This window comes from Mesoplodon densirostris, chromosome 3 (assembly GCF_025265405.1).
Source record: "Mesoplodon densirostris isolate mMesDen1 chromosome 3, mMesDen1 primary haplotype, whole genome shotgun sequence".
Lineage (NCBI taxonomy): Eukaryota > Metazoa > Chordata > Mammalia > Artiodactyla > Ziphiidae > Mesoplodon > Mesoplodon densirostris.
In genome coordinates, this window is record NC_082663.1 from 147,443,225 (window position 1) to 147,457,587 (window position 14,363).

The 14,363-nt window shown below is 61.8% G+C and overlaps 3 protein-coding genes across 3 annotated transcripts; 2 read left to right on the forward strand and 1 right to left on the reverse strand.

Annotated features, from left to right (window-relative positions):
* Nucleotides 1–904: 904 nt before the first annotated feature.
* PCP2 (Purkinje cell protein 2) lies at nucleotides 905–2,732 on the forward strand. The gene is made up of 4 exons (XM_060094486.1): nucleotides 905–952; nucleotides 1,522–1,654; nucleotides 1,881–2,005; nucleotides 2,613–2,732. The coding sequence occupies exons 1-4, from the start codon at nucleotides 905–907 to the stop codon at nucleotides 2,730–2,732; spliced, it is 426 nt and encodes a 141-aa protein (XP_059950469.1).
* A 64-nt stretch (nucleotides 2,733–2,796) lies between these two features.
* LOC132486690 (protein PET100 homolog, mitochondrial) lies at nucleotides 2,797–4,378 on the reverse strand. Its single transcript, XM_060094265.1, has 4 exons — nucleotides 4,279–4,378; nucleotides 3,436–3,522; nucleotides 3,252–3,284; nucleotides 2,797–2,946 (listed from the first exon to the last, which is right to left on the reverse strand). The coding sequence occupies exons 1-4, from the start codon at nucleotides 4,303–4,305 to the stop codon at nucleotides 2,863–2,865; spliced, it is 231 nt and encodes a 76-aa protein (XP_059950248.1). The 5' UTR covers nucleotides 4,306–4,378; the 3' UTR covers nucleotides 2,797–2,862.
* A 212-nt stretch (nucleotides 4,379–4,590) lies between these two features.
* On the forward strand, nucleotides 4,591–14,144 carry XAB2 (XPA binding protein 2). The gene is made up of 19 exons (XM_060092319.1): nucleotides 4,591–4,663; nucleotides 5,769–5,917; nucleotides 6,218–6,341; nucleotides 6,572–6,769; nucleotides 7,694–7,828; nucleotides 7,908–8,072; nucleotides 9,372–9,516; nucleotides 9,993–10,144; nucleotides 10,231–10,350; nucleotides 10,476–10,607; nucleotides 10,713–10,844; nucleotides 10,948–11,061; nucleotides 12,304–12,466; nucleotides 12,570–12,760; nucleotides 12,981–13,103; nucleotides 13,188–13,359; nucleotides 13,572–13,701; nucleotides 13,834–13,937; nucleotides 14,032–14,144. Exons 1-19 carry the CDS (start codon nucleotides 4,613–4,615, stop codon nucleotides 14,091–14,093), a joined length of 2,562 nt encoding a protein of 853 aa, XP_059948302.1. The 5' UTR covers nucleotides 4,591–4,612; the 3' UTR covers nucleotides 14,094–14,144.
* The last annotated feature ends 219 nt before the right edge of the window (nucleotides 14,145–14,363 follow it).

The following is a 14,363-nucleotide window of genomic DNA, read 5'->3' on the forward strand; positions in this document are numbered from 1 at the left end:
TGGTGGAGGGCTGCCTGGGGAGGAGGACCAAGCTTTTCATTTGAGCAGAGGTGATGAGAGCGTGGCCCACGTATTCCGAGAAGAAACTTTAACTGGTTTCCAGAAAGGCATCCTGGGGATGGGGTGGGGTGCAGATGGGATCCTCCCAGCAGCATCCTCTCCTGGGGCACTGAGGGAGAGCCATAGCTGCTCAGCGGAGGGGGCAGGGGCTTTCCTCCCCAGGAGTCTAGCCTCCAGTCCCTAGGCCGGGCTGGGGGGAAAGATCAGAGGAGACAGACCAACCTGGCATTGGCGGTGGGGAGACAGGAGCTACCAGATCTTCCTGTTTTGGGAGTAGGGGGTGGACAACCAGACCAGGGGACAGTGAGTAGAGGAAGGGTGGCCAGGAGACAGAGGCCAGCCGGCGGGGCCTCAGGGGTCCTCGGGCCCAGCTTCCCCTCCTCCCACCACCTGCGGATGGCAACTGCCTTTCTGGCAGATATCGGTGGGCAAGCTGGGTAGCTTCAGACCTCACCTCAGCTGCCCTATGGCCCTGTCCTCTCCCTATGGGACCCAGCCAGCCCAAGCTCCCCACTGTGGGGGCGCTGCTTTGGCCAACTGCTGCACCCCACCTGAGAGTCCTTGGGGCCCAGCGAGTCCTGCTGGGCCAACCATGTCCGAACCCAGGTCACCCTGCCTCCTACCCCCCAAGGCAGCCCCGGCCTCACGCTGCAAAAACAATTATCTGGATCATCTTTATGGGGCTTAAGCTTGGGTGAGAGCAGATGGGGCGTGAGCTGGGGATTTGGGGCTGGGTATCCACTCCCCGCCATGTCCCAGTCTCTTAAAAAGCCTTCTCTGGCACGGGGCCAGGGCAGAGGCCAGTGGAGAGGTGGACAGGACCCAGGTGAGGGGAGCAGGGACAATGATGGACCAGGAAGAGAAGGATGGGGGCTTGGCCTCCTGCGACAAGGTGAGCAGGCCCCACCGCCCCCCCACACCGCCAACTCAAGGACCCGTGAATGACAAGGCTAATTAGTTTGTAGGGCACCTAATTAGCAACTGAGTCTCCTGGGACCCCCGACCCAGTTGCCGCCCAAGAAGGTGCTAGTGGGCGGGAGGGTCCGAGTGCCTAACCCAGCCCCAGGGCAGAGGTCAGGGCTCTTAGTGCTGACCCCCTGTGAGGTGAGGGACGCTGGGATTTAGGAGCTGTCAGGGGGACGTTCCCCTGGCTCGTGTCCCAGCCCCCGGGCCACCCCGCAGTCAGGCCCCAATCTAGGACGGTGGCCCTCTCCCTTGGGGCAGCACCACGTGACACGGCACTGCTGGTGGAGCCCCTGGGGCGGGGGCCGGGATTGAGAAGGAGACTCATGTCTCATTTGGAGCAGCTCTGCAGAGCAGCACATCAGCGGGCACCATGGTGAGAGCCACAGAAGGGGCAGGGCAGGCCCGGGGATCGGGGGGGAAGCTGGCCGGCCAGGAGGGGAGTTGAGGGTTCCTCCAGCTGAAGAGCCGGCCGGACTGAGTGTGTCTGTCCCCCAGGCGGGCTCCCCAGACCAGGAGGGCTTCTTCAATCTGCTGAGCCACGTGCAGGGCGGCCGGATGGAGGAGCAGCGCTGCTCACTGCAGGCGGGGCCGGGCCCAGACTCCGAGGGCCGTGAGAGTGGGCAGGGAGGTGTGCGGAAGTGGGCGTGATGGGGGGGCGTGAATGGGGCAAGTGGCCATCTGGGGGACCAGTGGGCAAGGGTCTGAGAAAGTCAGCAGGCAAGTGGGGACAGAGATGCCTGTGGGTTGGGGGCAGATGTGAGCATGCTTCCTGGAGAATGTGAGTGGGGATGGAGGGATGGGTTGGGGGCCTCCAGCTGGGCTGAGTTCTTCCCCACGGCCTCTGCTTCATGCAGAGAGTGGCCCTGCACCCGAGATGGACAGTCTCATGGACATGCTGGCCAGTACCCAGGGCCGCCGCATGGATGACCAGCGTGTGACAGTCAGCGCCTTGCCTGGCTTCCAGCCTTTGGGCCCCAAGGTAGGTGATATTCTGCCAGGGCTGAGGAGAGACCAGCCACACTGATCCCTCTAACCCTGCCTCCCACCCCCACCCCTAGTCACCATCTGCCCCTGGGGACGAGCGCCTGGTAGGAGCGCCCACCCTGCGCACTTGCCAGTCACAAGACCCCGGCCAATCCAATACCCCAGTTCAGAGGTAGGACAAAGGCCCAGACAGGGCTGGGAAGAGATCAAGGTCATGCAGGGGGCGTGTTAAAGTCAGAGCTGTGGCCAGAACTTGTGGCTCCTGCTCCCAAGTCTGAGAACTTCAAGGAGGCGAGAGAGAATAGACCCGCTCCTGGGAAGACACCTTGAGGGTGGAGAGCACGCGAGATCATGCCCAGGACACATCCAGACACCCATGTATCCATGTCACACGTACTCACCCACAGCTTGGCTTCTGATCAAGATCCCAGGGACGTCCCCAAGACCCACCAGCTCCCAAATACCACCCTAAATGTTGAATAACTGAGGAGTGGAGATGCTCAGGGATGGTGGGGGCAGATGGGGGGAGGTGGGACTCTGGTTGCCACCTGCACTGGCCAGCACTGCCCTTGGCCCTCTGGCTGACCCCTCTGCATCCACAGGATGGAGTACAGAAACGAGCCGGGACTCTCAGCCCCCAACCCCTCCTCACCCCTCAGGACCCAACTGCACTCAGCTTCCGTCGAAACAGCAGCCCCCAGCCCCAGACACAAGCCCCATGAGGGCCTGAGGCGTCCTGGGCCCCACTTGGCCCCCAAAAGCAGACAATAAAACACTTCCACAAGCAACGAAGAACCGTGTCTGTGTGTCATTCTGTGAGTGGAGAGGCAGGGATTCAGGCACTTGGAGGCCTCAGGACCTCTGCTGGGCAGCACGAAGGAGCTTTTCCTCCCGCTGCTTCCGTATCCTTTCTTTGAATTCTTCTAGCTCTCGGCGCTGGGTAAGGGAGTGAGATGGAAAGGAAGGAGGGGCGTACACACCTCAGGGCCTGGACCTCTTTCTCAGCACCCCTCCCCTTAATCCCCCAGACCACCACTTCACAGTTCAGTGACTACACTGGAAGCCTGTGCCAATTATAACCCAAGTCCAAGTAGGGTGAGCTTCAACCTTCAGGGAGAGGGCGGTAAGGAAATCACGTGTCCCTCCACTCTCGGTTCCCTGCCCATGACTGAGGGTCCCATCATGGCCACAGGAACCCACACTCTTCCTTCCTCTGGTGGGAGGAAAAGGAGGTTGCTTACCTTGTCTTCCTTCTCAGGGGGCCACAGCTCCCTCTGTAGGGACAAAGTCACAGCTGGATACACAAGCCAGGAGCCTCCAGAGCCCAACACCCAGGGCAGGGTTGGCTCAGGGGAGGCAGACACTGGTCCCCATCAGGTTGGTGCCCCATACCCTCCCCCACCCCCGGAATGAACCTGTGCCCACCTTGCGCTGTATGACATAGTCCTCAAACCACTCGGCCTGATTGGCAATCCAGAACATAGCCACAGGGAAAGTGAGGTAGATGGTCATCTGGAAGGGCAGGGGCGAGATAAGAAGAGCCAGGAGTCACCTCCACCACCCCAAAACTGTGCAGAGGCTGCTTAGAGCCTGGAGGACCATCCCCTGACAGAGACCAGTGGTGCTTCCCCAGCGCCCCCAGAACCCCCAAACTCCCATCAAGGGTACAGAAGCCACACACCTTAAAGTCTAGCCTCCATAATCCAAGAGTCCCTTCCAAAAGCCCCCTCCGAGTCCGGGAGACTCCCTCTCAAAGAAAGAAAGACACACACACACACACACACACACACACACACACACACACACACACACACACACACACACACACAGTCGCCCCAGGAACAGAAAAGCTCGTACTACAGTAAAGGTATCTCTTTGAGACCTCATTATCCCACCCCCAGTTAGATCCCGGAGCACACCCAGACCCAGGCCTCATTCTTCAGATTCTACTCCCCTAACTCTAGGAGTATGTCTACGAGAAAGACGCACACCCACTATGACCCCGAGAGCTCCCCCAGAACCTGAAGCCTTCCTTCTTAGAGCCCACTCCCCAGATCACCCTTCTCAGAAGGCTTTCCTCACACCAGCCCTCCCAGAGCCCCGAACCCTGTGCCCCCTTCTCTGGGGTTCCAAACGTAAAGGTCCCTCTCAAATCTCAGGAGCTTTCGCTCCAGAGCCACCTCTCTCAGAGGTCCCCCTTTTCAGAGCCTCCTCCTCAACCAGGAAGACCCCGCGCCCAGACCTGCAACCGCTCCATTGCTCACTGACCCGAAACACCTCCAGCTTCACCCCCATCTCGCTCTTCTCAGGCTTCAAAGCCGCTTCCGCCCAAAGCCAACCATCCAGCAAGACAGCAGCTCACTGGGAGTCCGAGGGTTCCACTGCTGAACCTGATTGGTCCGATGAGCATCGTGACAACGTCATATTCGGGCGCTTCTTCTCTGCTTCCGGTAGCTGGACGTCTACGTGAAAGTCAACAACGCAGGGCGCGCAATCGGGAAAGGTTCAACCAATAGGAAGTGGGCCTGGTCCGAGGGGGCGGGCCTTCAGCAGGAGACATCATTATAACGCGACTCCTGCGCGTACCTGGAGTGCCAGGAAAATGGTGGTGATGGCGCGCCTCTCGAGGCCCGAGCGGCCGGATCTTGTCTTCGTGAGTCCGCGGCGGGCCCGGGGGTGGCCTGCCTGGGGGCACTGGGGCTTAGATACCTCAGGAGATTCGGACCTGGCAGCCCGGGGGGTCTAGGCCAAAGTTATGCCGGTCTGAGGGCAGGAGGACCCTTACGGGCCAGAGACCGGATCATGATGTACGGACCAGGCTGGTCAGAAGCAAAGGTCTGGTGGTAGAGCCCAGGTGACCTGAGCAAAGAGCAGGTGGTTGACGTTAAGGGCCTGGCGTCCCGGGCCTGGGGCGGAAATGGGAGTGGGCGAGAAGGGAGACTCGCGTAGCTCAATCTTGAGAGGCCTGGTGTTTGAAGTAAAGGCATGACGACCAGTCCACGTTTCTGGTTTCAGTGGTAAAATCTTGGTGTCTTGGGTAACGGTCTAGGTTTGGTCCTGAGCGTTATAGTTTTTGGGATAAGGGCATGGTGTCTGGACCGGGAGAACCCTGGAATCAGAAGTAAAGACCGGGTGATGTGGAGCTGATCAGACGATGGCCCGTGGAGTCCTGAAGAGTCAAAGGCTTGGTGTTTGAAGTAGAAGCCTGGCATCTTCACTAGATTCTTGGTGTCTCGAGTTAAAGGCTAGGCATCTTGTACATACCTTTTTTTCTGAGATAAGGGTCTAGCTTCCAAGTTCTGGGGCAGAGTTGAGCTAGACTCTGGCTAGTGGGGGCCTGAGGTGCCAGACGTCTCGTGTCTGGGAAGAGGCATGTTGTGAGGAGGTGACACTTGACGTCTAGGGCAGAGGCCTGGCGTCGGACCAGGGTCTTGGTGGCAAAAGAGTGTGGTGATCTGGGCCAGAAAGTGGATAGCTTGATTAGGAAGGCCAAAAGAGTGATGTCTGGCTGACAGTCTCATATCTGGCCTAGAACGCTATGACCAAGGAGTCTGATGGTCTGGGTCAGATTGTAGGCAGTAGATATTATTCTGAAGGGTCTGGACCAGATTCCTGGTATCTGGGTGTCTGGTGACTGGGCTCCCGATGGTGGGGAGTGGGATCTGGGACCTGGGAGGGGTCTGGAGTTTGGAGTGGAGTGGTGCTGCACAAGGCTCTGAGAACAGGTCTGTCTTCTCCCCGTACCCCGGCCCTGGCAGGAGGAGGAGGACCTCCCCTATGAGGAGGAAATCATGCGGAACCAGTTCTCCGTCAAATGCTGGCTCCGCTACATTGAGTTTAAGCAGGGTGCCCCGAAGCCCAGACTTAATCAACTGTATGAGCGGGCGCTGAAGCTGCTGCCCTGCAGGTGAGATTGGTTGCAGCTACCCTGCCTGCCCCAGCTCCACACCCACCCCACCTTATCCAATCACCCCAGAACTAGCTAGTAGGTCCCACGTGACTATGTGTTGTGTCGCCGAATATACATCCCCTGATCAGTGAGCACACCTTCCCTGACGTCCCCGCCATCCCCCCTTCGCAGAGACTTGTCACCCCTCCCTGGGCCCCTTCTCCAAGTACTTGTCTCGTGGGGCAGAGTGAAGGGTCCTGAGGTCCATAAAGCTGACCAATCACTGTCTGCCCCTCCCGTCTCCCCCCACCCCCCCAGCTACAAACTCTGGTACCGCTACCTGAAGGCACGCCGGGCGCAGGTGAAGCATCGCTGTGTGACCGACCCTGCCTATGAAGATGTCAACAACTGCCACGAGAGAGCCTTTGTGTTCATGCACAAGGTGGGGAGGGGGCCTGGCTGGGCCAGGGGATGAGTGGGGAGGTGGGGCTCAGTCCACGGAGGTGGACAGAGCAGGGGGTTGGAGTCCTGTGGCCTCTGTGCACTCAGGGTTGATCGAGACTTGGTTCCGGGGGACGGGAGTTCCGGGTCCTGCTGCAATGGACATCTGGTGTCTTTATGGCCTGGTGGTGGTGCTGGCAGCTCAGACCCTGCCTCTCCCCACACCTCCAGATGCCCCGGCTGTGGCTAGATTACTGCCAGTTCCTGATGGACCAGGGACGCGTCACACACACGCGCCGCACTTTCGACCGTGCCCTCCGAGCGTTGCCCATCACACAGCACTCTCGTATTTGGCCCTTGTACCTGCGCTTCCTGCGCTCACACTCCCTGCCTGAGACCGCTGTGCGGGGCTACCGGCGCTTCCTCAAGGTAAGCCCCTCAAGAGGGCGAGATGGTGCCAGGCTCAGGCAGGTGGGCCAGTTCCCCCAGGTCAAGGCTTTATAGAAACCGGCTCATTGGGACACTGTCTGCCCTAACAGACAGAATGTGGAAACATGTCAGGTATTAAGACAGGTGTCGGGGACAGTGTGGCTAAGACAGTTGCTGCCTCCATGGAGCTTTCAGTCTAACTTTGCAGACAGATACATATTACTTGACTGCATAAATCAAAGTAAAACTGCAACCATGGGAGGGCAGGGAATAGGAGATAAATGACTAGGGAAACAAATAACAGCCAGGGCTGAGGGTCGAGGTGCAAATAGTGGGGAAGCATTGTGCAGTTTTCCTGAACTTATAATGTCTCTTATGTGTCGTGAAATGCTTAGCATAGTGCTGTTAAGGGGCTTGTGATGAAAGCAAGTCTTGGCCTGTGCAGGCTAGACCACTGATGTCTAAGCTAGACCAGTCAGGACTGAGACTGGACCAGTGAGGTCCAGGCTGGACCAGTCAGGACTGAGACTGGACCAGTGAGGTCCAGGCTGGACCAGTCAGGACTGAGACTGGACCACTGGGGCCCAGGCTGGACCAGTCAGGACTGAGACTGGAGCAGTTGGGACCCAGGCTGGACCAGTCAGGGCTGGGGGTGGACCAGTGAGGCTCAGGCTGGAACAGTCAGGGCCCAGGCTGGACTAGTGAGGGCTGAGGCTGGACCAGTCAGGGCCCAGAGTGGACCAATCAGGGCTGGGGGTGGACCAGTGAGGCCCAGGCTGGACAGGTGTAGCTATGACTGGGTGTGCAGGGCGAGCTCTTGTCCGGGACAGTGGTGGGTGGCTGACAGAAAACCCAGAGTGGGAGGGGGCACGGTGGCATGGCCTTGTGGCCCCACTGACAGCTGGCGGGTGGGTGGGTGCCCAGCTGAGCCCCGAGAGTGCCGAGGAGTACATCGAGTACCTCAAGTCGAGCGACCGGCTGGACGAGGCCGCACAGCGCCTGGCCACCGTGGTGAACGACGAGCGCTTCGTGTCCAAGGCCGGCAAGTCCAACTACCAGGTGGGCCCCGGGGTGACGGCTGGGCGGGAGGGCTCACCCTCTCAGGGACAAGGCTGACGCTCCCTCCCGTGCCTTGCAGCTATGGCACGAGCTCTGCGACCTCATCTCCCAGAACCCAGACAAGGTGCAGTCTCTCAGCGTGGATGCCATCATCCGCGGGGGCCTCACCCGCTTCACCGACCAACTGGGCAAGCTCTGGTGCTCGCTGGCCGACTACTACATCCGCAGTGGTCACTTCGAGAAGGTGCTTGAGCATGCGGGGCTCCGGGAGCGGGGCAGGGTCTCCTTCCAGCACATAGTATTGGGGGATGCCTGAGGACACGCGTGTGAGCAGAAGACGTGCACATGGACCGCTTGGGCACACGTGTGCGTGTGCGCGCCGCGCACATTTGCCTTTCTGAAGGTGGGGAGAGGCAGGAATCACGGCCCTGCCGGCAAGTGCACCCACCTCAGGCCAGCCAGACCTGGATCTCTCTGCTCTGGCCTTGGACCTGCTTCAGCTTGGGTGTCCTCATTTGCAAAATGAGAGTGACAGTCACTTCCTTGCCTACTGGGGCTCAGGCACCGAGCGGATGTCCGGTGTGAGGGTCCCTCTCGAGGTGTTGGTGTTTCTGTCCATGTCCACGTTGGCTGTTCTCCTCATTGGGCCATGGAGTGGCGAGCTTGGGGCTGGGGAGGGGGCGGGGCGTGGAGCTCTGAGAGGTCCCCAGGGGGGCTGGCTTGTGACTGGCTGGTGGGGGGGGCCAGAGGGAGCAGAGTGGGAGGGAGGAGCTGCAGTTGGGGCTCAGAGGGGGTGGTGAAGGACTAGGGAAAGGGGATCCCTGCAGGCTGAGGAGGGGCCGGCTGTGTCCTGCTGCGGGGAGCCGCCAGCCAGCCAGCCGTGAGCAGGACATAGGCCTGACCAGGTGTGTGTCTTACAGAGACCCTTCAGGCTGACACTTTGCGTGGAATGCACTGGCCGAGGCTGGCAGCAGGAGACCGGCCAGGAGGCTGCTGGAGCCAGCGGCCAGGCAGAGGCAGAGGGGCAGGATCAGCCAGGGACAGGGGTGGAGCGACGGGCCCGCCCTCCGTGGGGATGCGCCTCGCCCATGCCAGCACTTTCCTTTCATGCTGCCCTCGGGGGTTGGTGGGAGGGTGACGGGGAGAATGTGAGCTGCAGAAGGGGGGTCGGGCAGGCGTGAGGGGTACTTTGTAGCAACGATTGAGCACTCCGTGGCAGGCTGAGGTTAGGGTCCCTGCAGGGTGGCTGGTCACCTATTGGGTCTCACTGGGGCCAGACCCTTTATGCATCTCACTCGCGCCCCGCAGTGACTCTGCGTGAGGGACTGTCACTGTCGGTTTACTGCTGAGGAGCTGAGGCCCCCAGCTCACTCTGGCAGAGGAGGGGAGGGGAGCTCCAACCGTGGCTGTGCGCTGACGGAGCTGGGCAAGCCTGGGGAAGGCCCTGCGGGGGTTCCGATTTGGGACTGGTGCTGCCGGATGCCCTGTGTGCACACGGTGGGCACACGTGCCTCTGCTACCAGCACTTTCCCCATCCCCACAGGCTCGGGACGTGTACGAGGAGGCCATCCGGACCGTGATGACCGTGCGGGACTTCACCCAGGTGTTCGACAGCTATGCCCAGTTCGAGGAGAGCATGATCGCGGCGAAGATGGAGACGGCCTCGGAGCTGGGGCGGGAGGAGGAGGGTGAGCAGCAGGGGTGGACCGCAGGGCTTGGAGGTGTCCCGACTGGCTGGGTCAGGGGAGATGTGGGTCTTGGAGTCAGAGGCCAGCAGGGAGGGAGTCTGAATGGGCAGTGCGGGTGGGATCTCAGCGGGTAGCCAGGTCTGGGAACACATCTCAGTGGGCCTTGGGCCGGCCACTGGTGGGAAGAGAGAGCTGGGTGGACAGCAGGGGTGGGGAGGGTGGCCTGGGCCAGAGCTTGGCAGGGAAGAAGGGCTGCGGGGAATGGTGGGGATTGGAGGGGGTTCCAGAGTAGCCTGGCCCCGGGGCAAGTGTGAGGTCAGGGTGGCCCTGGGGCAGCTCAGGGAAGGAGTGCCCAGATGGACAGTGGTGGGGAGCTGGGGGCTGAAGGGAGGAGAGAGAGCTGAGAGACGGAGGTGGCCAGGGGGCCGCGTGCTGAGGCCTCCCCCGCTGCTCCCGGCTTTTCCCACGGGTCCCAGATGACGTGGACCTGGAGCTGCGCCTGGCTCGCTTTGAGCAGCTCATCAGCCGGCGGCCCCTGCTCCTCAACAGCGTCCTGCTGCGCCAGAACCCGCACCACGTGCACGAGTGGCACAAGCGCGTGGCCCTGCACGAGGGTCGCCCGAGGGAGGTATGTGGCGGCCCCGCCCCCCGTCCCCAGGCCCCGCCCTCCCTGACCAGGGCCCCGCCCAGCCTGACCCAACCCTTCCTGCCCAGATCATTAACACGTACACGGAGGCCGTGCAGACGGTGGACCCCTTCAAGGCCACCGGCAAGCCCCACACCCTGTGGGTTGCGTTCGCCAAGTTTTACGAGGACAACGGGCAGCTGGATGACGTGAGTGTCGTGTCGCCTGTGTGTGTCGCCTGTGCGTGTTGCTTGTACGAGTACTTACAGGTCCTCCTCCCCGCGCCCACAGGCGGGCGGGCGGGGTCTCAGCCTGGCCTCTGCCCGCCCCACAGGCCCGCGTCATCCTGGAGAAAGCCACCAAGGTGAGCTTCAAGCAGGTGGACGACCTGGCCAGTGTGTGGTGCGAGTGTGGCGAGCTGGAGCTCCGGCACGAGAACTACGACCAGGCCTTGCGGCTGCTGCGAGTAAACACAAGCCGGGGGTGGGGGTGGGGGTGGGGGAGCCTCAGGGTGTGTGATCTGGTCCTGGACACACCCCTGGCTTTCCCCCTGCTGGCGCTGCCCGTGCAGAAGGCGACGGCGCTGCCCGCCCGCCGTGCCGAGTACTTCGACGGCTCGGAGCCCGTGCAGAACCGCGTATACAAGTCTCTGAAGGTGTGGTCAATGCTGGCCGACCTGGAGGAGAGCCTCGGCACCTTCCAGGTGAGCTGCCAGGATGGGATGGGGGCATGGGATGGGACACGCCCTGCAGGGGGCCGCTGACTCCACCCCTGGGACACGCTCTGACTGGCCCCCTGCCCAACAGTCCACCAAAGCCGTCTATGACCGCATCCTGGACCTGCGCATCGCCACGCCCCAGATCGTCATTAACTACGCCATGTTCCTGGAGGAGCACAAGTACTTTGAAGAGAGCTTCAAGGTGAGGGGACCCCGGATGGCACTGTCCCCACCCGGGCTGCCGTCACCGCCGATTGGGAGTCTTAAACAACAGAGGTGTGCTTTCTCAGTCCTGAAGGTCGGAAGCCCGAGATCAAGGTGTCGGCAGGGCTGGTGTCCTCGGAGGCCCCTCTCCTTGGCTTGTAGAGGCTGCCTTCTCACTGTGTCTTCACATGGACACCTTTCTGTGTGTTTCTGGTGTCTCTCCTGTGCCCAGATCTGCTTTTGTGAGGCTGTCAGTTGTATTGGAATGAAATTTACCCTAATGATCTTTTTTTTAAAAAATTTATTTATTTTTGGCCGCGTTGGGTCTTCGTTGCTGCACGCGGGCTTTCTCTAGTTGTGGCGAGCGGGGGCTGCTCTTCGTTGTGGTGCGCGGGCTTCTCATTGCGCTGGCTTCTCGTTGCGGAGCACGGGCTCTAGGTGCATGGGCTTCAGTAGTTGTGGCGCACGGGCTTCAGTAGTTGTGGCGCATGGGCTTAGCTGCCCTGCGGCATGTGGGATCTTCCTGGAAGGGCTCAAACCTGTGTCCCCTGTTTTGGCAGGCAGATTCTTAACCACTGTGCCACCAGGGAAGTCCTCTCAGTTTAACTTAGTTGCTTCTTTAAAGATCTTATCTCAGGACACAAGTCTCGTTCTGAGGTACGGGGAGTTAGAATTTCAACTTGAATTTGGGGGGACACAGGTCAGCCTGTCACAGGCACGGAGTTCTGCCTGTGTGTGCGGGGGTGTCCCTGCCTTGCTGCTCAGGTGATGGGTTTTAGGCACATGGGGTGTTTTCCATGTGCATGTGTACGTGTGGCGGGGCTTTGCCCCACTGTCTGAAGTTTTGTCGTGTATGTGGAGACTGCACACATACATGGACGGGGAGGTCATACACGCATGCGAGTGCCCCCTCTGCCTCAGTGGCAGGCCCCGCCCCTCTGCCTGGGTGGTGAACCTTCTTCCAGGACACCGGGCTCCAGTGTCTGCCGAGCTGAGGTTCCACCCTCCTCTTCAGCCATAAAGTCACTGACTGATCTTAGTGAGTCCTAGTCTAGCTCTGTCTTTGGGGTCCTTGCAGTCTGTCCAGGGAGACAGGCAGCGCACAGACCCTCTTGGCTGGGCTTTGATTGCGTGATCACAGGGAGAAGTGGGATGGGGAGAGGTGGGCAGACAAGGGGCCCACTTGCTGAGCCCTAAGGAGTCTCCCCCTGCGGACTCACACGACTCCCCCTTGGGGCAGGCGTACGAGCGCGGCATCTCGCTGTTCAAGTGGCCCAACGTGTCCGACATCTGGAGTACCTACCTGACCAAGTTCATTGCCCGCTACGGGGGCCAGAAGCTGGAGCGGGCACGGGACCTGTTTGAGCAGGCGCTGGATGGCTGCCCTCCCAAATACGCAAAGAGTGAGGAGGGCCAGGCGGGCTTGGTCGGGGGGGGTTGGAGGGGGCATCACGGGCCCAGCCACTGACCTCTGACACCTCCACCCACCGCTGCATCCTGTCACAGCCCTGTACCTGTTGTACGCGCAGCTGGAGGAGGAATGGGGCTTGGCCCGGCACGCCATGGCTGTGTACGAGCGCGCCACCAGGGCCGTGGAGCCCGCCCAGCAATACGACATGTTCAACATCTACATCAAGCGGGCGGCCGAGATCTATGGGGTCACCCACACCCGCAGTATCTATCAGAAGGCCATCGAGGTGCCCGCCACAGGGGGTGGGGTGGGGAGCTGGGGATAGGGAGGGGGAAGAAGGGGTCCTGTAGGCAGGGTATCCGAGCGAGCCTGCGCGTGGCGTCTGTGGGGAGGCCCACCCGCCCAGGGGCCGGCCTGGTGTGCTGGGAACCACCGGGGCTCCCCCAGAGGGGCAGCCCCCTCCGCCTCACATCCCACTCTCCCTGATCCCTCCCGACCCCGCCCAGGTGCTGTCAGACGAGCACGCCCGGGAGATGTGCCTGCGGTTCGCGGACATGGAGTGCAAGCTCGGGGAGATCGACCGCGCCCGGGCCATCTACAGCTTCTGCTCGCAGATCTGTGACCCCCGGGTAGGGATGAGTCCCGGGCCCGTGGGTGTGGGAGTCTGCGGCTGAGCCAGCCGGCTCATGTCCCCCGGCCCCGCCCCTCTGCAGACGACCGGGGCCTTCTGGCAGACGTGGAAGGAGTTCGAGGTCCGGCACGGCAACGAGGACACCATCCGGGAGATGCTGCGGATCCGCCGCAGCGTGCAGGCCACGTACAACACTCAGGTCAACTTCATGGCCTCCCAGATGCTCAAGGTGTCAGGCAGCGCCACGGGCACTGGTGAGCAGCTGCGGCCCAGTGGTGGTCTCCCGGGTCTGGGAGCATCAGGGTCTCCTCTTCCTCCCCTGCCTCAGGCTGGGAGCTCCTCGAGGGCTGGGGCCTCAGGCCCAGGTCGGGGGGCGCCCAGCAGCACCCAGACCAAGGCAGGCACCTAAGGCCGTGGTTGAGGACAGCCTGCCCACGGCATCTGACCCCCACGCTTCCCCCCGCAGTGTCCGACCTGGCCCCCGGGCAGAGTGGCATGGATGACATGAAGCTGCTGGAACAGCGGGCCGAGCAGCTGGCGGCTGAGGCTGAGCAGGACCAGCCCTCGCGGGCCCAGAGCAAGATCCTGTTTGTGAGGTGAGGGCGGGGCGGTGGAGCTGGGGCTGGGAGGGAGCCAGCTCTGCAGGAGGGGAGGGGCAGGGAGGTTGGGGGGCTGCCGGGCCCAGCTGAGCAGTGTGGCCCCCTCCCCCGGCCGCCTGCCTTCCCCAGGAGTGACGCCTCCCGGGAGGAGCTGGCCGAGCTGGCCCAGCAGGCCAACCCAGAGGAGATCGAGCTGGGCGAGGACGAGGACGAGATGGACCTGGAGCCCAACGGTAAGAGGCCGGCTGGCCAGGCGGGCTGGTGGGCGGAGGCGGGGGCGGGACCCCCTCCTGGAAGGTGACCGAGTCCTCCTCGCCTCACCCCCAGAGGTGCGTCTGGAGCAGCAGAGCGTGCCGGCCGCCGTGTTCGGGAGCCTGAAGGAAGACTGACTCCCATCCCCTACCCCCTGCACCACTCCCCCAGTGAAGCTTGTGTTTGTACGTTCTGGTCTGAGCCTCCTTCCTCCCCGACCTCTCCTACTGCCTCGGTGCCCGTGGGGATTGCCAGCTCAGTGCCGCCCTGCCCCCCACCCCACCCCCCAGATTGGCCGGTGTGGGGAGGTGGGGCAGCTGGGCTTCGGGCCAGGGCACACGCTCCACCCTAACCCCGCAGAGCCAGTTCTGGGCTCTGAGAGGCCAGTCTCTGCTGCCTGAGGCCCT

What these genes read in the sequence shown, in the direction of transcription:
- PCP2 (XM_060094486.1), top strand. Translation starts at nt 905, where the DNA reads ATGATGGACCAGGAAGAGAAGGATGGGGGCTTGGCCTCCTGCGACAAG. An exon ending in GCTTGGCCTCCTGCGACAAG is followed by an intron (nt 953 to 1,521) that starts GTGAGCAGGCCC and finishes TCTGTCCCCCAG; the next exon opens with GCGGGCTCCCCAGACCAGGA. An exon ending in TCCAGCCTTTGGGCCCCAAG is followed by an intron (nt 2,006 to 2,612) that starts GTAGGTGATATT and finishes CTGCATCCACAG; the next exon opens with GATGGAGTACAGAAACGAGC.
- LOC132486690 (XM_060094265.1), bottom strand. Translation starts at nt 4,305, where the DNA reads ATGGGGGTGAAGCTGGAGGTGTTTCGG. An exon ending in TGAAGCTGGAGGTGTTTCGG is followed by an intron (nt 3,523 to 4,278) that starts GTCAGTGAGCAA and finishes CTGCCCTTCCAG; the next exon opens with ATGACCATCTACCTCACTTT. An exon ending in CCCCTGAGAAGGAAGACAAG is followed by an intron (nt 2,947 to 3,251) that starts GTAAGCAACCTC and finishes TCCCTTACCCAG; the next exon opens with CGCCGAGAGCTAGAAGAATT.
- XAB2 (XM_060092319.1), top strand. Translation starts at nt 4,613, where the DNA reads ATGGTGGTGATGGCGCGCCTCTCGAGGCCCGAGCGGCCGGATCTTGTC. An exon ending in TCTATCAGAAGGCCATCGAG is followed by an intron (nt 12,761 to 12,980) that starts GTGCCCGCCACA and finishes GACCCCGCCCAG; the next exon opens with GTGCTGTCAGACGAGCACGC. An exon ending in GATGGACCTGGAGCCCAACG is followed by an intron (nt 13,938 to 14,031) that starts GTAAGAGGCCGG and finishes CCTCACCCCCAG; the next exon opens with AGGTGCGTCTGGAGCAGCAG.